General features: G+C 37.5%; 1 protein-coding gene and 1 long non-coding RNA gene across 4 annotated transcripts; one reads left to right on the top strand and one right to left on the bottom strand.

Moving 5' to 3' along the window:
* Positions 1-2523: 2523 nt before the first annotated feature.
* Positions 2524-17299, bottom strand: NK2-3/5 (NK2-3/5 transcription factor). 3 transcript variants are annotated; one of them, XM_006815397.3, is made up of 3 exons: positions 17165-17299; positions 4655-4985; positions 2524-3879 (listed from the first exon to the last, which is right to left on the bottom strand). In XM_006815397.3, the coding sequence occupies exons 2-3, from the start codon at positions 4881-4883 to the stop codon at positions 3317-3319; spliced, it is 792 nt and encodes a 263-aa protein (XP_006815460.1). In that variant the 5' UTR covers positions 4884-4985; positions 17165-17299; the 3' UTR covers positions 2524-3316.
* Positions 17300-22568: 5269 nt separating this feature from the next.
* On the top strand, positions 22569-23400 carry LOC144350262 (uncharacterized). Its single transcript, XR_013420195.1, has 2 exons — positions 22569-22642; positions 23249-23400. It is a non-coding gene; the product is annotated as an uncharacterized LOC144350262 (long non-coding RNA).
* Positions 23401-25171: the final 1771 nt, after the last annotated feature.

Raw genomic sequence — 25171 nt, 5'->3', positions numbered from 1 at the left:
AATGGAGGCGCGGTCGTCACCAAACGCACAGGCTTGTCACTTTATCAATAACGCACGTCAAAATGTGACTTGTATGATTTGAATCGAGTGAGAAATACATTATTTTCAGTTCCGAACCCGGAAACAGGACGACTCTCAGCCGCCATTCTCGGAATTGGGGCTATTAAAGTACTTGAACGCTTCCGATTGCGGGGAAAAGCGACAGGGTTTTCTAATAAACCCGTATCTAGCTCTATAACCCAAGTGCTCAGTAACGGTTGCAATCCACGAGTTCATGACGAGAGTAACAACCTCAAAACCTTATGATCCCATCATTGTTTGCAGTGCCGCCTGAGTTCAACCAGTCGCGTAAAAATATATGTAGAAAAGTCTACGTTCAAAACCACGGTATATTTTGAAGTAAAAAAAAAAACCTTGATTATGAGAAAATTGCTATGCCATGTTTAGCCACGAGCTCACATGGTGCAAGCAATTACGCTATTGTTGTCAAATTTAATAAACGCTCCCACGTAATCTTGTCTAAACGATTTGGTCTCTATTCGTTTAATATTATTCTCGATCTGCACATCGTATTTCATTTATTGATCAAGTTGGGATACTTTCAATATTTCTTGGTTTTATAAATATCGTAAAATTCGAAATACTAGTAATAGTCGAGTGGAATTTTAACAATAAAGCATCGTTGACCGCCGTAACAGACAAACAAGACTCCAAAGAAATAGGACATAAATTATAGCCGTATACACACATTAATGCCGTCTTATTTCAAATAATAATTACCACACAATGAATACCCAACACCTGATAACGAACATCTCCACAATTTAAAACCACAAATCTTTTTTTCGAAAAGAATGCGGGGTGACGCAAAATAACTACCGGATCATAACTAGGAATGACATGGGATCATTTCGTTCCGTTTTGCTTTACTTTTCTTATGAATTGTATACATATTTTTTGTGGTAAGGAGGTCTAGTTTTCTCAGGCACATTTATCTAAACATGTATACAATTTAACGTTGGCAGTCAAAGTTAAAACCAGTACCACAGGAAAAAGCGATATATATTAAGCGAAATTAATAATAGCTCGAATGGGCTAACTGCAATTTATTGGCAAGTGTCAACAGAACCCACCTGCTTTGCCGAGTAAACATAAGCAATCGACTGGTAATCTAAAATCACATTTTTTTCTGAATTCAATAAATCAATGAATTTCTGATGTCGCTTACCGCCGGTGGCAAAACATTTATTTTAAGATGATTATTGTGTGTACAAACAGTGGTTTTATTTATCAAGCTATGTCCGCAGATTTCTAGGTTTACTGCAACTCTGAAATTTTGATTACTTTGAAGTAATTCTGAAATTGATATAGTAAGCGATCAGGATCAATGAGGTTGATTCGATATTCACATGAAAGCGTCGCTCGGATTTGAAACTATCGAATTAAAAACTCGCGAAAAATTTAGAGGTTTAAAAACAAAAACAATTAAAGACAGATCTCGAATTCAATTTATGAAAGAACACACAGTAGACAGCACTTTGCCTTTATTTTCATGGATAATATTGAATGTACGATTTAAATGCGGTGGGGGTTTCAATGGTGGGGCACGTTGACTGGGGTTAAACCACTACACAGAGAGGTTGCAGCTCACGGTAATTATCGATAGAATGACAGGGCTTTAGTGAGTGTTAAACGACATAATAACGATAGGTTGGGGTCTCAATGGAATATTATACCAGAGCGCTATCATTAAGCTGCATAATAAGCCTTGCTTCGCCTTATTCTTAAAATCTATTAAACTATTTTATTTATCGGAAAAAAAGGCTTAATTAGATTCTTTTGATGGGTTTTAACCAAAACGAGAGGTAATTGTAGCAATTTGATTTGTTTACTGGTATAACGGATTGCTCAATAACTTCAATATAGCTGAAACTACTCTCCATTATGCTCTTTTGTACAGGCTCAATAAAGCTCTATAAATGCCCTTTCGGTAGTATTTTTTTTTTGTTCATCGGGTCTGAGTTCTGTTTCTGAGCGTTTTATTGTTTTCACACTAGATGCAGTAAGATGGTTAAAATACATACTGCGCACCTTTGTTACCTTGTCAATAGGGAAACTTAACGGCCATATAGAATACACTATAACGCATTAAAACAACCCAAATATTGAATGTGTCATCACCCCATGCTATGAACCCATACAACAAGTCACCAAACAAACATTTTACAAATCAAATTGAGTTGTACAAATGTTACCTTAGTTACCAGAGAGTGAAGTCTTTGGCAACGTTTCTGGACCAATCGGAATTCAGAAATTAAAAAAACGAACTAATGTAATTTTTTGGCCGATTTTATTTATATTATATAAAACTGTGTCAAAATGAAACAATTTCACATCGCACGTTTTTTTTATATTTATGTTTCAGTCCCAAAACCGAGAATCACCAATGCTTGGAGTAGTCGGAATGATTCGACCAAAAACATTAAATATCATTAAAATAAGTACCGAGACGGAGGCGAATGGTTCGTGTTAACCTATTATTTAAATCTATCCTTTATTACTTATTTATAAATAGTTTAAAATACACTGTTTAACAATTTGAAGTTTAATACTAAAAAAAAACATTTCAGAGGCATATAAAATACTAGACTACATACTATATATGGTCGCAAACTGACGGGCTATATCGTTTTGTCATTGTTTCCACTTGAATCTGCGTAAAAATTTATTTGCGAACTTTAAAATTGGCATAACGAATCTATCGCTACAGCTTTTGTTAATAAACTGGTAATTTGTATTTGTCAGTCAAAAAAGTTAATCACCCAATAAAAAGAAACGAAATGTACAACCTGGTCCTGGGTGAGTACTGATTCTCGTTAATTTTCATCAATTTGTTTTCCCCATCGTCTTGGTATCTGTCCGTACTTCTCCAAATCCTTCGTTGCACGTGACGATAGCAATGTTAAATACGATGATCATGATGATCACGAAGGGGGCTAGTTGTTGCGACGCAGCAGTATCATAATACTATCATAGATTAAACCATGTTCAAAACTATTAAAATATTACATTGAAAGTTGTCTTGAAAATTGTAATGCGAGTCATTCTATCAGTTTCAGCACACTACAAGTTGGTCGGCCTACAATATCGAGAGGGATATAAGGGTTGCCTGATTGGTGTTTGGAATGAATTCGAGGAAACTGTCCATCAGCGCCGACACGGTAGGATATTAAGACTATTTACACAAGACTCGCATCTGTAGAGGATCAGTACAACGCATAAACTACTAGGTGGTCTCCGGGTGGTTGGTTGTATGTCACCAAGCCCGAACGCCCTGGTGTACAGGCTGAGGTTGCATTGAGTACGAAGTCGGTTGAACGTTGACGTTTGGAAGCGTGTACGATGTATTGCTGTAGGTGTACGGCGTGTAAGGGTTCACGTTCATGTTGCTACAACTTGGATAGTTCGAGTAAGTGCAAGCACTGTTGTAGTTGTTGTTATAGCTGTACGGAGGAGGTGGGCTACCGAGGCAAGGTTTGCCGTCCCGTACTAACACCGGTACCGCCACGCGCCGAGGTGCCGGCTGTGTGGCCAATTCTAGTGTTTTGTCCTGCCGCTGTCGTTTACATTTGTATCGGCGATTCTGAAACCATATCTTCACTTGCGTCGAAGTTAGTTTCAGCATGTTCGCCAAGTGTTCTCGTTCTGGCGCTGATAAATATCGTTGCTGCTTAAACCGACGTTCAAGTTCAAAGACCTGGGCTTGGGAAAACAGAACACGAGGTTTACGCCTCTGTCTATTTTTTTGCTGTGATGCGCGATCGTCGTCTTTGGGTTTTTTCTCAACACTCTTCACAGTTTGAGTACTTGTCGACGAACCTGTTAAAGCAAAAACAAAAAAGAGAAGGTAAAATTAGAAAGTTGTCAATATCAAAATATTAAAATATTGAATTACAGGACACGGTATAACCAGAACAGAATGTAAACTTTTTTGAACGGCACGCATTTCACATAAAAAAGTAAAACGAGAGACGGCAATCATAAAACCGTTATGACGGCATATGAATACCAACTGATTTTGTTTTTGTGGGGGACTTCATGGGTTAAGATTAATCCAAGCTAGATTTGCTGGTCGAACGGTTCAATGAACTTCTAATCAATTAAATGCAATGTAAAAGGTGTTCGTTCATCATGCACACTTCCTCGGGGCCCTGATTGGAAAAATGATTCGAACTCGATTCACGTATTACTGTTCATACAGAAGCTAAAATTCAGTGTACTTTAACTGTGTACTTTACACACAGCACTCAAATACACTTTAGTGTTAGGAAAACAAGTCTCTTTAGAAGTTTCCGATTTGTCGGATCACCGATACATGCTAAATTGGTGCAGTACATTGGAGAACAAATTGTATATCCATTGGAAATCATTTCCCTAGAAAATCGTTTAAATGGCGTCAAATGTGATTATACATTTCTGAACACGAACAATACAAGAAAACGAGTCTTGACAATAACTATACGTCGTGTACACTATACCCAATTTGGCTTCTGTGCTGTAATAACAAAACCGTACTGACCGACCTTAACTTTTACAGTCTCTTTTGAAGTGGTTTAATGATAGTGCATTAAGGGGGATTTCAAGGAACACTCACTTTGCTCGATAGCCACTTCCTCCCGGCTTGTCTCACTCGATTTGCCTAGTTCTGATAATATACTCGTATTATTGATGTTGTTTGCATTGCTGGATGCTGGTAACGGCGTTGGGTGGTGATGATGGTGATACAGGTTCGTCTGTGCCATCCCTAGATCCATTGACTCTACGATCTCTGCCTCTAGAGGCAGACACAGTGATTTCAGATCGTGATGCGATGCTTCCATCATCGTTTGTTGCTGCAACTGGTGGTGGTGATGATGATGATGCTGATCGTGGTGCAATTGTTGTTGTTGCTGTTGTTGTTGTTGTTCGGCTAAGTTCAATATATCCTTAACAGAAAAAGGTGTATTGTTGGACATAGAAGTGGCTAGCATAATGATATTTGTGTTCACCCCAGCGGGTGTAACAAGTATATGCAGGCTTCCCCTACTAGTTTTAGTGGTGGAACGCGTAGTGTAACGTAACCAACTGCTCAACTTGTCATACAGGTTCTCCTATTTAAGATCCTACTATACGCCGTCGTCTGTCACTGACTAATCGTATCGCATAACCTCAGACGGCCCTCCCTCCTACATTGTAACGGGGCGGTTTAGTGCTTGTCTGGGCGTGACCACTAAGCGCCAAGGGGTGAAATCTGAACTCGATAGGATGGGGGGTCTATACAATGCCTGCAAGACAAGTGGTTCCACCGTGCCTGTGTCTATGCAATAGCGGTACCTGATTGGCCAATTTCCATTGGTAGACTTCGTGTGTTGACAGTATAAACGTTTCAATCAATGACGATAGGTATCATGCACTTAGCTCGGAGCCACTTACTGTCACAACTGTTTAGCGCATACGATCCCTCCATTTGCTTAAGTAAATGATGTTTAGGCCACCGCAGGACTGAACGTAGCGAGCACATCTAACAGTTGCGTGCTAACGAGTTCATTCGATACCCATCCAACACAGTATTGTATGGGCTGGGAACATCGTTGAAAAAAATAGACCCACTTCAGTATAAAGTCAACATTTGGTTTTATTTCTATAATTAAGTATAATTGTCATCGCCTTGTCTACTTTGTCAAAATGCTTTTACGCTGAGAACATACAATCTATCTTTTTCTCTCAGTCAACATTCTTTAAACTACGAGAGTTTTAATCACTGAAAATGAACTTATTGAAGCGAGAGAAAATATTCCGAATTTTGAAAAGTTTTTTTTTGTTTAATTTGTTTAATTTGTTTAACTTGTATTATACTACACGAACAAATTACTCACGTATTCTGAACCCATGCCCTAACACATCGGGACTCGTTAGTTTATACCAAAATCAAGCATGTGCTCTGCTATCTTGAGAACAAATTGCGTAATGTATTCTTAAAAATATTATACTTTTCGTATTCTATCTTTCTAACATATTCGGAATATATCTAAGTTTGCGAGTACAATTTTATTTGTATTTATATCGAATGTGTAAAAAGGGGAACGTGTCTGTATATTTGAGACAAAATTTCGAAACTTATAGCGAAGCCCATGCATGTCCTTATGTATTTCTGAGTTGTTCGTGTGTATGTGTGTGTGTTTTAAGTGTTTAAGTTTGCACAGCAACGCGACACAGACACACTGGCATCTGCAGAAAGTGTAGGCAATGGCAAAGATGGATATGACGGATTGTTTCCTGACAGGCGTCCTAACAATCAAACACTAAATGAGTTACTCATTTACTTTTAGAGTTTACTATTCTGTGACGAGGGTACGATAAGGACGTTGCTACCACTGGTTAGTTAAGTGTTTGGGAGTGACCGTTAATAGGAATGAAAAGAAGCTTGTAGACGAATGGTGAAACACATACAGGGTCTCGACGAGCTGCCCCGCTATCCGATAAGGAGGCACTCAAAGACTTAAAAGCAACTTGAAACCTAAATGTTATGAGAAGGTTGGACTTGGAGACTAGCTCCAGACAGCTGTAGTATCACTCACAATATTTTTGCTAGCCAGTCATTCGTAGTTGTTTAGTGTACTTTGAGACTTTTCGGGTTTTTTTCAGAGTAGAAAAAAAAACAGGAAGAGAGACAATCCGCGATTCCATTAATCACTTGTGAGAAACTTTCGAGCCTCCACCAGAATAAGTCCCAGAATCATTGTATGTTGCGGAGGAGATATTAGTCATTTAAGTCCACTCTACTCTCTCCAGTCGGTCATTTATTGAGTACTTTCCTAAATGCACAGCATAAAGTGGCTTGTTTGATTAGTGCTTTTCAGGGCTTTCAACACTTAGAACAACACTCGGAAAGGGATATTGTGAAGGGTAGCGGTAATCCTCGTCTAGCTGGGCTAGCACCTTGTATCGTCTTATCATGTAGCCCATTAAATGAAAAGCAGCACAGACATCCGATCGTACAGCCCAGGGGAATGCTTTCTTTGTTACTTCATCATTCCCTTTTAACGTGAAACATTTAAGTGAAAGACACTCGATAAAGTACCTATTCGATTATTGACGGATATAATGTGAAAGTCTAAATGCAATGAGCAACTTGAGTTTTGACACTGTTCTAAGACTGATGGTTGAAATTCCAAATTGTCAAATTAGTTTTAAGGAGATTAAAGTTCCACGCTGAGACATCGATGTATATCGCATGAAATCTGCTTTTGCAACTTAGGTAAATGGAAACTCCAATTGTCGTTCCCATCCTCTTGAACATTGTTTGTCATCGACAAGTCAACTTCCATAGTATCTGATTTGTATAAATCACTTTGAACAAAATCGCTCTCTAATTGTTCCAAACTATGATTGATTTTGTTCCTCTCGTTTTTAGCGTCAGAAACTTTTTACATGTGACAAACATAATAAATTAACTCCGAGGAGAACCCATTTGTCGGGAGAGAAACAACCACTAGAATGTGTTTCCAGAGGGTGTTGTTACTCCTATATACACACTGAATCACATCAGTTCGTTTTTACAAATCATACCATCGAAAATCGTTATGATTATATCCTAGTTTATCTCATATTTCGCCCTCAGGCCGGGGCAATTTGCGGTCATCTAATTAAGTAATCGCGATGCCAGTGTTGTTAGCACGGTGCGAGTGTGTGTGTTTTTTTTGCCAGAGAGTCACCTCGCTGGCAATGATATACTTGGAGTATACACTTATGTTGCATGCTAAATGTTGGAAAACTTTGATAAATGGGGATAAGTGTCGGTGGTAGTAGACGAATTAACTCTGAAGTGGAGAATGAAGTGTTCTTGCAAGGATCGGAATCGTTAAATGTCGATTATTAAAAGTACATTTCTGATATGAAACGGACATGTACCACCTGCCAACAACACCATTGTATGTTCTGGATACCACAAAAAAGTCAAACTTTCATTCATAGTTGAGACGGCGCCACGGACTTTTAAAGATTTAGTCGGCCAAATATGTCAGAAGGTCTTTTAAAATATTTGTACAAATATAGTGGGCGAGGTTTTGTGAAGCTGGTCTCCGAAGGTATAGACTTTCGATATTAAATAACCATTCCCATATATTTTGAGTGTTTTATAACGCCGGCGAGAATATGTGCAGTTATTGGCTTTTCCAGACGATGGTTCATGTCTTTACTTTGCGTTATCAGAACACTTTATGCAGTCGATTACTGTGATTATGATGGAAATGAAACTCAATTAGGTGAATCAGAAACACCTTGGAGTGGAATAGGTAGGTAACGTCTTGAACGACCCACTCGTTGTCTCGTTTGGGTTGAAAGGGAATTATAGAGAGGCAAGGAGGAGGCGATGGTGTAAGTAATTATGTTATTCTCGACGTTTCAAGAAGACGGGTCTATTATAAAGCAAACGGAACACGACCACGTCTCACAACCTCCTGAATTTTAAATGGTCCGCATCGAGCCACTATAGGTAGGTAAACCTTAGTAGTCAATACGCCAAATATGCAAATCGCCAATGCCGACTGTGGGACGGGTCCGCAAATGATCCCGAACGTCGAGTGGAGACTCTGTGTCTGCAGTGGAGAATTCCGCTACACAAACACCTTACCGTGTGTACGAGTCAAGGTGTAGCTGGAATGTTGTCCACCCGATACTTTAGACACATTATGACTCGACGCCAGTCGGCTGCCTATAGATTAGGCAGCCGCAGGAAATCTGAAAGACGAGTTGACGATGGAAGCGAAGCGCCAGGTATAGCACAGCGTCATATTCAGTCATGCACCAGTACTCTTAGTAGGCAATATGGCCCGGCGTGTATCGTTTCTGGTGTACGTAGCACGCACAATCGGACAAGGACCGAATCACTGCGATGAATCCAAGTCGGGACCACTCAATATAGAACCAACACAGAAAACATACCACAAGTGTTAATATCATTATGTCTGGACCGTGTTTGTTCCCTGGTCTTATGCATTGTAGCCCTGTTTAGTGGTATACCTCTAGTCACTACAGTAGCCTGAACACTGCATCTAATAGTCCCATAAAAGAATTCAATTATGGAATGGATGGTACTTAACTGGCTCAAGAAGTGCTTGGAAATAGCCTTATACAGAAGGTTAATGCATGTCAAGCGCTAGAGCTAAGCAGATTGGACATTTTCTGTGTTATTGGTATGTTTTTCATTGTTATTTTTTTAACTGCTATGACGCCGACTGATAATATTATTAATGGAAACATGGCAGGTGGCAGTTCAAGGTGGTATTGTCCTTTTTTTTTGATAAATATGATTATAATTAGGTCAAACCATCGATTATTCCTATTAACACAGTAAATTGTTTTTGGTAGTACGACATCATTATTTTCGATCAACTCTATTTATTTAAGCACATTTGTGGAGTGGCTTTATGAAAGAAACCTTTCGTCTGAGTTTCTTACCGTGACATGGGGGAAATTGGATACCCCACAGACACTTCAATTTCCCTTTTGTAAAAATATCTATCAGAAAACAAACGCGTATCACAAAGAGCCTGACGCCAGTCCTAATTGCTTGCTCCGAAGCCACGTATATCGTGACGTGTGGACGTGAACGGGTCGATTCCAGCGATGACGCGTGCAACTGTGAACGTCACTGCCCCCGTAAGGTAATAATTAATTGAGACAACAAATACTTGTCTCATATTAAACATTTTAGCTAACCTCTTACTTTGTTTGCAGCTTTCGGCAAAGTTTCACGGTTCGGGGGGTATTTCTGACAGACAATATTTTGGCGTTTTTTTTTCCTAATGTAGAGTCCAAGTTCACGATAATAACTTGCCTCAGCATCGTCCCAGTAATATTACACTGAGTCAGTTGCATTTACTGAAAACATATGTGTAATTTTGTTTTTGTTTTATTTTAGTTTTTTCCCTGTCGCAACATGACCACCGATGAACTTTTTTTATCGGTGGTCCGCGACACTGAAAGCGCTAGGAGAACATTACAATGTGTACGTACATACACAGTTTATGATATATCTTAGTTTCCATTAAAAAAGCGTGGGCTACATATATGTAATGTTTGTAACCCGCGCGACGTAATACTGAAACAAAATGACGCTTGTAAACACACATATGTAAGAAAAAAGAACCCAGACAGACTGTCGACGAAATTTCATTTTCCAAAAAATGGTCCTATTATCATACATAATATATGCTACGTTACATGATATATTACCATGTGCTCACTCATTTTGGTACCGCGGAGGTAAAGTTAGTTCGAGTATTACTTACATTAAACACTTTTACCAGAAGTTGAATAGAAATAACTCCGGTACATTTTATGGACGCATAAAATCAATGGAGTACGAGGCAGTACGGTCCGTATGATAATGTTCATTTTTTCCCCAAAACAGCAAAATCAGAATTCATCCATGCAGAAATCGACATAATGAACCTGAATCAACAAGTCGTTCAACTACTTTAAAAATATATACAACAATTACAGATCGGGAAGTGCTAGTACAAACTGACTCGCATCCAGAGTCATGTTTTAATGAAACTGCTGGTGTTCGTTGTTAGGAGCGATGAATCGAATGTTGACTATTATTGGCTGGAGCAACGAGTTATGTCAATGTGTTTTAAAGAAATCATTATACCGTACATTAAAGATTGGGACATATACAACAATGTCACGTGTTTTATGATATCCCAGTAGTCCAACTAGTCCAACAACTGAACTATGCGAAATGATCACGCCACATTTTCAGAAATATCACAATTGTCCAAACACACACTGAAAAAAAATACTTTTTTGTTAAAATTATTACTAGCATATTTGAAACTATTAATGCAACTAAACGTATATTGAAACTAAATATTTGCCATGCCTTTCTGCCAAAAATACAAGATTATTGGAACGTGGAAAACATACTTGCACTAATTCAAACGGGGGTATTATTTATGCAATTTATGTAAATTAAACACGGGAAAACAACACTATTTGCAAATTAATTTGTGAGTGATCGTTTATGTATTACCACATTCATAGTGAAAAAATGTAATATATCGAAAATGTACAGAAAATATAGTTATCGTAATCCGTCATATCGTGAGCAGCTATTTTTATCCACCTGGACATCCCAGTATCCTAGTTACCTTGGGCATGCGCATTCGCATTCGCATTTTTCTGAGTTGGAACGCTTATGCGAGAGCGAGATTGTAACGGGATCTTGGTATCATGTCACCGCAGTTGCAAACCCCAAGTAATGTACCTCTGATATAATACAGTAATCTTTATAAAACATTATGACCACATTGACATTATTATAGGTACAATTTCCATTGTTTGTCAATATTAATAATGTGGATTTCTTGTCACGTGATACTCGATTGTGGTTAACGGCGTACCGTCATCGTCTCGTATACATGCCCACAATGCGCTGTATTTCCGGTATATTAAATCAAGAATTTAGTGACAGTGCCAAGTCATGGCGACGCGAATAGCTGTAAGTGGTTACAATACGAATAAGCACGAAATCGGATGAGCAAAATTATTTTATGACGTATTCGGGCTATCACGTGACACTTAAACCTGAAAATCAACCAATGTTAAGAAATTCAGAAAATCCTAACTCATTAAGAAATGTTCCAAAGCTTTTTGTTAATTGCGTATTATGATTTTACTACATACGTCTCATTATTGCGGCCAAAAAATTGCGGCCATTTTGTGAACACTGAGAAAATTCAAAAAGGCTATATTATACTCATGTCACTTAACACGTGTCTCAAATGTCCGGTGAAATTATTTGCCACAACCAATCATCTGTATCCTCACTGGCACATGGCTAGTCATGTAATTACTTTACCTGAAAGCGAGTTACTGTTAATCTAATAAATTAATTAATGAATTAATCAGTTAAACAGTTGAATAAGTAAAACGTCACACGCTTTGGGTGTTGTTAATTTGAAGGGCCCCTAAACATAATAACTCTAATTGCTCTAATTGTGTTATTAATAATTAATTGCATACGTCATTGTTGGATTATCAAAGTAAACAATTAACATATCACTTGTAATAACAATTGCATTAAGTGATGCAGTTTATATTTCAACACGTTCACTTTATTGTTTTGCTATTCTCATAACTATAACTACCGAGACACATGAACGAACCGTGCTAAAATAAACTACACCTGCAACATTTCACGACTCATTCTGTGTTACAGTAACTGGTTATCCATAATTATTGAACATACCAAGAATCTGTCCAATTTGCAATAAATTGTCTTTCTGGTCAATATAGATATGTTGGCTTTGCTTATTTGTTTCTCGGGAAAATGATTGCTATATTAAACGGCGGCCCTTGGACCGGTATCAGAACGCGTTTGCTGTTTGTTCAGGCTGTCGTAGAGGTATTATGCCATATCACAAATTGACCACGCTGATACAGAGCGAAAAAAAAAACGTGTATCATTACTGATGGGGTATGTTTGTTATTCTGAATTCTTTCCTGTGTTCTATCCAACAAACAGTGTTTTAATAGTATTTTGGACATTTTTCTCAAGGTGTAATACTATATAAAACTGAGAATGTTGTTTCGAGTTACCATGAAACTACAGTTCCAATATAGTATATAATAAACAAATACACATTACTGTCCAATTGATGACAAACTTTCTCAAAAATTATTATCGAGTTATCGAGTTTGTCGTCGTTTAGTGAATTCGTAAGGCGATTTATCTGCGGCTCGGCAGTACTGGCTTTATACAGTCTGTCACATCCGGGTATATTCCAACTGTCCTCTCTAAGCGCCGTGACAGCTGCAACTTGACGAAGTATTTCGTCATTTGTAATTGTCATCCAAGTATGTGTTTCTACTGACTCACCAGACATGAATAGTAAATGCTTTAATCGAACGAATGCATGTGGTGTCTTTATCCGGCAAATTGCTTTGCAGTGGGCAGTAATCTTCCTCCTCCTGCCTTCAAGTGTTCTTTAATGTTAATTGAAAGAAATCTCGGCGTGATTTAATTGCATTTGTCTAGTAGGTGGTGCATGTAGACGTACAGTACTCGGCAATAATTGCTGTATATAGGCTACACTAACTGATCATCGATGTCATCTCCAGCGCTGTGATCACTGACTAGCCACGGCATTCGATGAAATTAAATTGCAAACTAAGGTTACAAACCGCCGGCATGTGGGAGATTGCCTACCCTGGTGAGACTGTCATAGAAAGCCCTTTTCATTTCATTAAATTTATTTTGATTGACATTCTTTTCAGATGAGTTATACCTTCTGCAATCCGCGGCGGCGCTCTCTGTGTGTCGAGTCCTGCAATCGTCCCCGATCGCGACAATAACGGATATATCATAGCGCTGAAATGTCAAGACCGATATATGTGCGAAAATAGAATGACATATTACATTAAAATACGTTGTCACTCCGTAGTGAGCATGAAGAACGTCGTTTGCGGCTCGATTGTTCTTTATTTGCCAAATAACGATAGATTGTTCGTTAATCTTAACCAAGTTTAATTCAGCGGTCGTCGCGTATACACCAGATTGTGAGTGTACACGCAGAGACTTCAATTTAATTTATAAAACGACAAACATTAAAATGCGTTGTCATGCCGTAGTGCATACGAAGAACGTAATTACGGCTCGATCGTGATTTTTTTGGCAAAATAACGAAAGACTGGCCGTTCGTCATAACCAAGTTCAATTCAGCGTTCGACCCGTAAACACCACGTTGTGGGTGTACACGCAGAGACTGTAATTTAATTAATTTAAGGACAAACAGATGAATAGTTTGTCCATTTTTATTGTTTTGATAGCATTTAGTGTAGCAACTTGTAATGACCGAGGTATAAACAATACTATAAAAATACAACATTTGTCCGGTAAGCAAACTACGAGAATCCATTACTTATTCTCACTGGAAATTCATTAAAATGACGTGCCGATTGTCAGATAATATACCATCCACCGAAGTGCCGGATTGCTATCATTAGAGCATCTCCTAATATATAATTTATACATACTCAGATGCGATTAATATAAACAAGGTGTAATTGAAGATGGGCGGGAGACGTCAATACTAATGACAGTTAACACAGCTCGTTCGATGTTTTGAGCACATTATGCCCCACTACGTTATAGTAATTGTTCTTTCGTCACGGGCAGCAACGTGTTTTTTGTGAGTGAACTTGTAATCCTTGTAAATAGATAATTAAATATAATAGTTGTTATATTCAGTCCATTGCTCAATACACCCATCGTTATCATGCCACGGTGGATAAAACCGCACAATAGACTGAGACTGTGAACACACTTTTGTTATTTTCCCGTTGCGTTTACTGACGATATCTCGCTACAGTGGCGGCGACACAGGAGGCGACGAAAAAAATGTTGGGAGGCTTCGCCCCTCCAAAATCAAGCTGAAACCCTTTGTGTCAAGCAAAAGTTGCCCCTAAAAATGCAGGAAATAGCGTTTCAGAGTCTATATTTCATTTTTTTAAGGGGGAGCATCATGCCCCGGGTTGGTGAGCAGATCTCGCCCCTGCATGCACAATTTTGTGCCGCCGTCACTGCGCTATAACATCTCGCGTGGATACAAGTTGTTTCTGTTGACGTGTACATACTAAACCTATAATAATGACTCCTGAATTTCAAATTTAGTAAAAAAAAAGTACAAATGTTAGATAAATTGTAAAGATATTTCAAAGCAATTGGAAATGCATGGACATAATTGTTTATTGGCGTCAACTATTTTGATGGCCTGCATGGCTTTCAACAAAACTCGCAAATCAACATGATCTCCGAGTTCACTGGAAGGTAACATTCCGCCGTGAAATAAAACAAATTTAGTTACGATCTCGGGTCAAACCAATAATAGATTGAAATTCATTTTTCATGAAAAAAAAAAACGAATTTTATATGTCAAATCAGGATTTAGTTCCGTCACATTAGTCAAAATCAACGGCGCCTTGGTGAATACCACAATTTGCATGAATGTACATGTATGTGGTTTTTAAATATTTGAACATAAAACTCGCCAACTGGTTGTTTATTTGAGCTAATATGAATCAAATATTTTATTACGAACCGCAGAATGGAGAAATCGTATAATATCTCACACAAATTGACATTTACAAAGAATATCTCAACAATTCAAATTAAATCTTACTTTTAACTGATAACAATGTCAAAACGGTCGCCAAAAATCGTAACAATGTGGTTAAAATTATATAAATTTGTTGACTTTTGAGATTATGAGAAAATTCTCGAAAACGGGGTCACCGTGGGTGGGATACATCAGTCAGGCCTGCGGGCATTATCGCGGATATGGACCAATTTTTTAGTAGGTGGATATTAATAACTGAAATGCTAACGTAATGTATTAAATACTGTTTACCTGAAAACTTTTCACTAACATGTGTATACGAATATATAAACAGTTGCACTAATGACATACTGGCACGGTGAATGTGAATAATAATATTCGTTGTGTCTTTTATTAAACACTCGTCAAATATAATTCATTCAAAGTGGTCGTCATGTTTGAAAATATACATATATTCTCTTTCCACTCAAATAAAACAAGTGCGTGATTTTCTTCGCATTTTTTTAATTACTGTTCACTTACCAAATGTGATTGCTGGGATCTACGATAGTGGAGTCGGGTGGCGATGAAATATGTCATATTAAAGTGACTGACACCAATAGTTAGATTGCCCGCGTGGCGCAAATAAATGGTTACGTCAATACTTCGTGTTACTTTGCTATAAATCATACAACTGTCATCTTACTCACATATATTAAACGGAATGTGGTAATGGCGGTATGTTTCGTGGTTATACCCAGATGGTAAAAAGTATTAGTTAGATTCGGCAAACGTACGAGTTATAAAGCTTTATGCCATGGCGGTGTGTACATCAACACTTTAAACTTGATTTCCAATATTTGTTTTCGCTCAATTTTGCGCGTGAAAAAAAAATAGTACACTCTTGTGTAAAAATCGTTCCCCAAAGTTCAAGAGCGCGCGAGCTGCAAATGTACGATCGGTGGCACGATGTCGTTAGAGCCCGAATAAATAATGCCCGTTTCTGTACAATATTATTACTCAGCACAAAAGACGAAAACCTTTTTCGTTGCTTAATAGGCGGCTAAATGAACTGTAAAAGTAACATAATAAAATCGACAATAGGAGATGTTGTAACCGACTCGCCGAGTTTGAAAACAACTGGCGCAGGAAAGTGTATTCGCATGTAGTCAGCACGAACGGGGGAAATTGCGCCTTCCTCCGCGTTTCCTGACCTCCGCGTTATGTCGGTATTAGCTGTTTCCTCCATTTCATTTGGAAATTTGACATCCACATGAGGCTTGTCACTTTCCTAATGTTCATTTCCAGCGTGGATGTCATGTGACATTGTGATTATATTCTAAATACACATGCAGAACGGCTGAACTCTTTATTTTTGGGGGGAATAAATCAGGGTCTACCTTGACATGACGACTTTTGAGGCTAGTCTGTCTATGGTGCTGCTCTTATAGGAATTTGGTATGTAAATAAATATGTATTGTGACATCGCTATCTGTGAAGTAAATACTAATGACTTAATCACGCGAAAATAGCTACATATATGACTACATTCAGGTTGTCATGGTTATATACTTCGGCGTGAAATTGAGGATGTGCTAACGTAATCAACTCGGTGCGGTGTTTAATAGATACATTGCGTCTTTGAATAGTATTGTCTGTTTAACGCATCTCTCGTTTACAACAACAAGCAAGATATTCGTTCACTTTGGCGTCTGCAATATTTTAACAGGCAGTTTATACATCGCAAGTTTTAATATAACGTAAAAAACAAAACAAGAAGTTATTAACGACCACGCGACGCAGGCAAGGATGCAACATGGCGGCAAGACATTAAGATGATCGTACAATAGATAATGATCAACAAGTTTTAAATTATTGATGTTTGTGTTGTCCTGCTGCAGTTGTTGTTGTTGTAATTGTTGTCGTTGATGTTATTATTGTTGCAGCTGAAATTCGCCACTGCTGTCTAGGCTTGATATTTATGTTTATGTTGTTTGTTAGTCCCCTCCCTTTTGACTCACCTGTTGACAATATCAGTCTTAAAATATATTCAACAGTCGCATATGTGTTTTTCTCTCCGTGTGTCTCGCTTGTATGTTGTTCGAGAGCTCTGCAGTCCGTACACCGATAACGCCTGGCGTCAGACAGGATATCTCAACATGAAATGTAACAAGTTACTTTTAGAGTGGTTGTTGTTTTCGTGTCAGCTTCAATCGTGGCTCATATTTCCAATTTGCCACGTGGTCATGACAGAACAATGCACTTAAACAATTCAATGACGGGTATTCAACCGATAACTATACCCGTGCATGCATTTAACCGAACTTTACCTCAACTTGGCCTCTAACCACTATGCCATATAATTATAGTGCAAAAAAATGCACTTCTGTTTTTAGTTATTTTTTTCAGATATTGAAATAAAAATCACTACATATTGTTGAAAATCAACTAGCTTTGCAGCTTCATTTTACCATGTTCTTAATTATCTTTGTTGATTGTTCGTTGCATCTTAACTCGTCATTCATTCTGGCGCATATATAATGACGGAAAATTACGTAAATAAGTTTGTATGACGGTGTTTTTTTTCTTCTTCTTCAACCTAGATATATAGTTCACCTTTAGTACTAGTGTGCGTTATACTCCTGTTCAATCTGTTGGCGACAATGTTTATAAAATGTGTACACGGAAAACATGAACCATGTTAAATGTTTGTAAAAAACATAGATCCCGTTGTGAGTGTAGAAAGAGTGAATGTGAGAACCAAGCAAATCAGCATTAAAGAGTAGATTTAAAAAAATACCCGAATAAGTCTTACAATGACCAACAATTGTCCACTAGTTTGCTGATATCAATGTTAACTATTATAAATACATATTTTGTTTTTGTCTAATATTCCTCTGGTCTCGAGCTTTAATAATTTACATAAATGTATTACATGTTATCATTGGGTGATTGCTTACTGAATTGGGGTTTAAACAACGATTTTCGGTGCAGAACATCAATAACCCGATAATAGCAGGGTAGACCGCAAATACACTTGTTTGACAAAATATAGTGAAACCAGAAACAAACTACAAGTATTTCGGAATAAAATGTAATGCAGTATTAAATACACCAAGAGGTTTAACGTACTAGTATGTGAGTGTCAATGGGCATTATTTTTTACTGTAAACTACTAGTATAAATCTCAAATGTAAACATTTTTTTTTTACACATATCGTTGTTTCTGTACTTTAAAAAGGAACTGTAAATTTGACTACACCGACCGGTGATCACGTGAAATTATTTAAAAAGCTGTACACGTGAAAGCGGCAAGAACAAATATGATAAGGAAATATTCACTTCCGTGTTTTCTTTCCATGTCCTAGGTTCGATTGGCTTCCCAGCTCACATTTTTTTCAGCTTAATTGTACTTCGGCCGAGCCATGATAAAATGTAAAATACTCTACAATGTACCTAGAAATACACTTGCGTCTTCTCCTTAAAGCACTTCGGCTAAAATAATACATGATCCGCGAGTGTTTAATTATTCTGCGCATTTAAACGTAAATTTTCATCCGAGTTTATCTGCTGTAGATAAACTCTAAAATTCCCTTGGTGGTCAACTAAAACCTACATTTATACATAACTTGTAACTATGACATCTTGTGACGTAAGAAAACTTGTTTTGCATAAAGGACCCACACGTATTATTTATTTTAACTACTATAACCGCATACCTTTAGGATTAGAGTGGCCATTTCTCCTGTTTCTCATCAATCGCCTGGGACACTGACCCCCCTCTATTACGCACTCTGCCAGCTAAAGAGACTGAAGTGTGTATTTATTTGTCTTTTTCGGTCGTAATGATGTTCTGTAATATATCGAACGTACTATTTTCGCAACGTCTTTCATTGCTTCCACACAGGGTCCCATTCGTAGTTATTAATAGCGCTACCAATAAACATGTGGTTTATATCTCAGATGATTTTTTTTGTAATTTTTGACATGGATGCAGTTGTGTGCAATGAAACGTCATAGAATATAAGGTTCTCTGGATAATACCCGGATGTAAGATTTTAGTAAAATATTTCCTGCAACAAGACATACATCAAGCTTTTAAGCGCACCTTGCATAACTTCAATACTATGTTTTGAAACCAAAAAAAAATCACCGTTGTTATTGGGCAGGAAAACAATTTGCCAATTGTCGTGAAAAGTCAGTTACATCTAGGATCAGCCAAAGCGTAGAATATATTGTCTGATCGGGAAAATGTACCACGCAAAAAAACTTCCCGAATTAGTTTAAGTCTCTTAATATGCATTCGCAACATAGTTTGAACTAAAATCAAAGCATTGTAGCATTCTCGTGGTATACAGCAATTCTGACTCTGGTCAAAGAACCCTTTCGATCAGTATTCAGCCATGGTTGTTTTCCTCAACGGAGAATTAAGATATTTTCTCATTATTATGGACCCAGTCGCCTTAGGTCTCAATCTCACCGGCAGCTCTAAACAAAGGTTGGATTATGTTGCCATCTTTCCTACAAACTCGCCGAGTGAAAGTTGTTTTTGAAAGAGTAGCCCTGATTGAGTGTATCACATAAAACAAATATTTGGACAGTGTTAGACACAACACTGGGAGAAAATTCGCTTGGATTCTGCGGTGAAAATGCCCGCCTTCTCCGCTAAAAGCATTGACTGTTCTCCACCGGGACTGAGCTGATCTTAAAGCCACGGAATTAATAACTAATATACATGTAATGTCCGACACGAAGTTGATTACTCTATTCGACCACACAGATTGACATATGAACAGTTGTCAATCACAAATAGCAACGGCATTTTATTGCCTTCTCCATAAACTCACACTAGAATGAACCGAACTCTTTACGTTTCAAAGTGGTTTTCAGATTTTTTTTTGAGAAGCTTCGCGTTACATTCATCGCTTATAAACTGGCGAAGAGCGATTTGGGTTACCAAAATGAATACGACCACAGCCTGCACAGTCTCGAAATCAAAATCACTTGTATCTGAATGAATTTTTAATTTGAGCCCGCAAACTCACACGGTGAATTTGCCATCAGTTCATCATGTTAAGGATCACACACATCGTGTTTAATATATATATATATATATATATCGACTTAAGTCAAACTAGTAGGGAAATATATCCGGTGTATCTATTGATAGCGGTATTCACATTAATTCGTCTTAAGCTCCAATGAGCAAGAAACAGAAATAAAATGTGTAATTGCCACAATGCTAATAAAATGCAAATATATCGAACGTCAATATCACAAATTATAATTTCCCAAACAATCAAGAAATATCCCATCGAAGTTAAGGATAATTCTTCATCCGTATAATTAAAAACAAAATATGTTTTGTTTTCTTCGTTACCAATCCTCCCTTATTCCATCCACGTGTGTATTTTATTGGAAGGATCGGTACTTGACTTACATATTACTATTACAGCGCTCTAACTAATTTTTCCACTTGGCGAGCACTTTTTCTCAACAACTTCAACTTAAAAGTCTCGTCATCGCATCAAGTATGTCATATCATTCTGGCATTCCCTCCGCCAGCGGTTACCATACAAATGTTTTTAACTCGGTTGAGTGGTCTGCTTTCCCTTCTTCACGTTTAGTCACTTCATTCAACAATCTGTTTTATTTCACATGAAAAGTTAGCTAGATTCGGATTCCCAAATATTGATTTATAAATATATTGGTTTTGTTTACAACGCGCTATCGTCATGGCGATGGAAATTTTGTAAAATAAAAAAAAAATGGAAATGAAACATATGAAATCGATTACTCTAATATTGATGATGATTATAGTTGTTACTTATGTTTTGTCAAGTTGATATTAACCGAAACACCAGTGACCAACACCCAGACCATCGCTTATGTACCTGGTTATGATCAAACACGAAATGTTAAACAAAATTGCCTTCAATGAGTTATTACATGTAAGATTTCATATGACAACGTTGATGTTGTACTGAGAAAGTGTCTTGTGGGGAGACATTGTCATAGCAACCGATTTCTATAATATTTCGGCTGAACCATATTTAGCAAAGGTACATGCTTAACAGAATCAACCCACATGTAATTTTTTTTTGTAATATTCTTTTAGGATATATTTTCATTGAACGAAATTCTTCTCAATTAGTACCTCACTCTGATTTTCTTCACCTCCACACTACCCGCGGTTGGCTATCATTTCACACAGTTAGCAAAATACGGTATTATATCGAGACAGACACGTGCATGGGGATCATTTCTGTTACGAACTTGTCTTCCACGCTGTGCATATCTACATGGGAGTCTAAACACCAAGAATTTGTGATGTTTTCAAGGCCTTGTTAGATTCCGGCTTATATTTAAACTATACGGTAACAAATACAGTGTCCTGGTCGCCTATCGACTGCCTCTTAAGTGCAGGCTGGTATTTTGCAAGATGTGATTACGTCCACATGGCGCCGATGGGTTGCCCTGAAAAGATGCAGATCGGGGGGACCAATGGCAGAGCTAAAGTGCTTTCAAATTACTCCCACCATGCAAACAAACTGATCACTGGTCACTTCTACGCTTCGTGTGTTTGTACACAAAGCCGGTGGGGTGGCAATCAAAGTTTGAACTACGATCGATCGCTTGCTGTTTGACGTAGCACTTGCCCTAGGTTAAAGGTCACTTAGCTGTGGTTAGAAAAAATACATTTTTGTGTTAGTTGTTAGTTGCAGGGAAATTATTATTTTTTCCTGATCATCATCATCATTTAAGGTGTAAATTAAATATAACGAAATTGGTAATTGTACGCCCGAGGCATTGGTAGACTGTCTAAAGTGGTTGACTCCTAGTAAGTCGCGATATACCAAACCAGCATGGGTGGTCGGGAATAACGAAAGATAAAGTAATGAAACTATTTTCAGTTTCAAGAATGGTATATCAGCAACGATTACCAAACTTATTCGTTCATTAAATTTACAGTGACATCATATTAAAAAAAATCATCTTACATAGTCTAGTACATCGACGAATGGTTCTGATTAGTGGCACGCTACTCGCCGTGACGTGATTCAAGGGGATTCCCTGTCGCGAATGATTTAAATTGTGTTGGACACACGTTAATGGTAAAGTTTAAAATTCAATGTTATACCGAGTAAAAACTTTTTACACGCAAAATCATACCACACCCAAATCTAAAACACGTGTTTTGCGTGATGAGTCTTTCACTGGGGGGTACAGTCCGCATCATGATGTTATGTCGAGGATGTATGGGAAAGCTGCCCGTTACTGGTCATAAATTAACCTAATAATTTATATATTTGCCTTTACCCGTATCACTTGATCCCCACTCATTTAGTCTCCACTTTGCAAGATCTAGTCACGCTCACCGTGTTTTTGTGGGCCTTAACGCAATTTGTTATCAGGGTTTTTTACAGGCATGGTGCTTAGAGTCTGAAGTACGGCCATCGAAATAACGTCATATAAAGATAGGGAGCATTCAGCTTATCGTAAGTAGTCTATGGGAAAATATTGCAATGGAAAACAGAAAACTCACACCGTGGGAAAAAATGACACGTACCCAAACATTGCGAGGTCCATTGAAAAAAAAAACTTGAACTTGGCAATTAGATTGGCTTTTACCTCCAACAACTTGAAATATATTAGTTGAAGTTAGATGAACGAGGACTTGCCTAAATCATGTTTTGCCGACTCGTTTTTGCTGAGTATGAATGTTATAAAAATGATGATCGTTTATTTATTTATTTATTTATTTATTTATTTATTTATTTATTTATTTATTTATTTATTTATTTATTTATTTATTTATTTATTTATTTATTTATTTATTTATTTATTTATTTATTTATTTATTTATTTATTTATTTATTTATTTATTTATTTATTTATTTATTTATTTATTTATTTATTTATTTATTTATTTATTTATTTATTTATTTATTTATTTATTTATTTATACTACCATTACATTCCAACAAATCATTAGTTTCGTCAGGACAATTTTATTAAACACGATCTTTACATTAATTTCATAAAAATAATTGTTTTAATTTCTAATCATTTATATTTAATACGTGATCGTGTTTTTATTCCAGACGACTGCCGGTGAATATTTTCAGAATTTGTTATTTTTCACCCCCATGGTGCAGCCGGCGTTAGAAAAATCCGCTCAGTTTCAAGTTCACCGCCAATAACTTTGATACACATCCTCCCAAGTGATATTAAAGATTGTTTGGTTTACATTTGATATGTTTGTATTTTAATCATCGACACTTACTTCATTTAATGAATCGTTCGGAGAAATTAGTACGTGAATATATGTGATCGGATAAGTATGTTTTAAATTTCGGTTCATCGGGGAGTAGTTCATTTTCCAAACCAGGGATTAAATTGACTTTCCAAGCAATAATTAATTCCCTACACGCACTGTAAATCAGTGACGGTGACGATGTATACCATACAGATATATATATTTAAAACAAATTATTGTTATAACGCGAACATTCAACTGAAAACAAAACAAGAATAATGTATATAGACTCGCGATTTTTGTGCCACCGAGTACCATCTCTGAGGACTCTTACAACTATTCAACTATAGACAGTCATGCTAAATTAACATCGTTGCATTGTAACATTAACGTTGTACTCGAAGATGCCTTTTCAGTTTATAAAACGTGTTTTGGAACAGGAAGTTTTTTTGGGGTGTTATATAATATGTTTGAATGCGCGCAAAATTCGTGAATTTCGTCTTTCACTGTTTCAACAATTTTCAGCGCGACTGACGAATGTTGGCGATCTTTTCAGTTTCCCAATTTTCATTTAGAATTGCATCTGCTCACAACGAGTCCCAACGAATCCCATGCATATCCGGTGTGCTAATTCCAAAATTCGTGCATTTACCACAAAACATAATAACCCTCAAAACACCTAATAATCCTAAATTATCCCAGAGTGTCATTCTAAGGCTAAAATTGGTGTCTGTATACACACACTTTATATATGAAGCGCTCATATTATCACAGCATGATAATATGAGTGGAATCAATGACGTCTTACGAGCTAGTTGCATTTGTCGTGAATAGAAAAGACGACCTTGTCATTCACTATGGTATCTGCTTACTTTGTTGGCCATGGCAGAAGTCGATGTCCTCATCCGCACCAACAGCACGTCATTGGTTTATCGTGGCCTTTGTTTGAAAATCGGCTCCATTTCTTTATTTACCCTTGAACATAATCTATATTTTGAAAGCGTCTCAGTCGCCACACCGTGTCATGTTCGATGTGGGACCCATGCGACGCATGCAGCGCTTGTAAAAAAAAAGACAACGTTTGTTTACACGAAATTTGAACGCTCTCTGTGAGGCGTTACTGAAACTGAAAAGGCTTAACGGCGTAATAGTCAGTTGTCAAGGTGCTTAACTTGAATAAATGTTTATTTTAAAGTGCAACTGGACAATTAACTTTGAACCATTTTTGGCATTAGTTTTTACAATTTTCTGTTTTCTTCTATGAAAAGCGTCATGATGCGCACAATCACATTTTGGAGAATTAACATATGCAACATGAAACCAACGCCAGTCTATCAATATGGCGATAACGCGGCAGGGTAACGGCGCCCCTGTTCCATTAACGTGCCCTTGGGTTTGGTGCCAACGGAGGAGAGTTGATGGAGGACGGTTTACGCCTTACAACTTCCACAAATTATCCCGGTGAATAACGCCCCCACAGTCGAGAGTGGACGTAATAGTGTCATACGGACTGTGAACGATTTGAACATGTGGTCAGTTGGTTGTTTTTGTCTTGCTGACTGAGCATGGTAATAATGTACAATACCTGAGCAGTTGTGACACTATATTCAAGTCAAATCACGATTTGATGAATGGCCACGTGGCCAGAAGAAGCAGATATCGGATCGAGTCACAGAACAAAATCAATGTATAATGGGGGAGCTCTAGTTGAGTTCAATATGTGTTTGGAAATAATCTACGTTCAGGCATTGGGGGAATAAACTAACCA

This window comes from Saccoglossus kowalevskii, chromosome 10 (assembly GCF_978046115.1).
Source record: "Saccoglossus kowalevskii chromosome 10, keSacKowa6.1, whole genome shotgun sequence".
Classification (NCBI taxonomy): Eukaryota; Metazoa; Hemichordata; class Enteropneusta; family Harrimaniidae; genus Saccoglossus; species Saccoglossus kowalevskii.
The sequence above is the reverse complement of the archived record's forward strand: the minus strand, read 5'-3'. Positions and strand labels throughout refer to the sequence as shown.

What these genes read in the sequence shown, in the direction of transcription:
- NK2-3/5 (XM_006815396.3), bottom strand. Translation starts at nt 5,030, where the DNA reads ATGCTAGCCACTTCTATGTCCAACAATACACCTTTTTCTGTTAAGGAT. An exon ending in GGAAGTGGCTATCGAGCAAA is followed by an intron (nt 3,880 to 4,654) that starts GTGAGTGTTCCT and finishes TTGCTTTAACAG; the next exon opens with GTTCGTCGACAAGTACTCAA.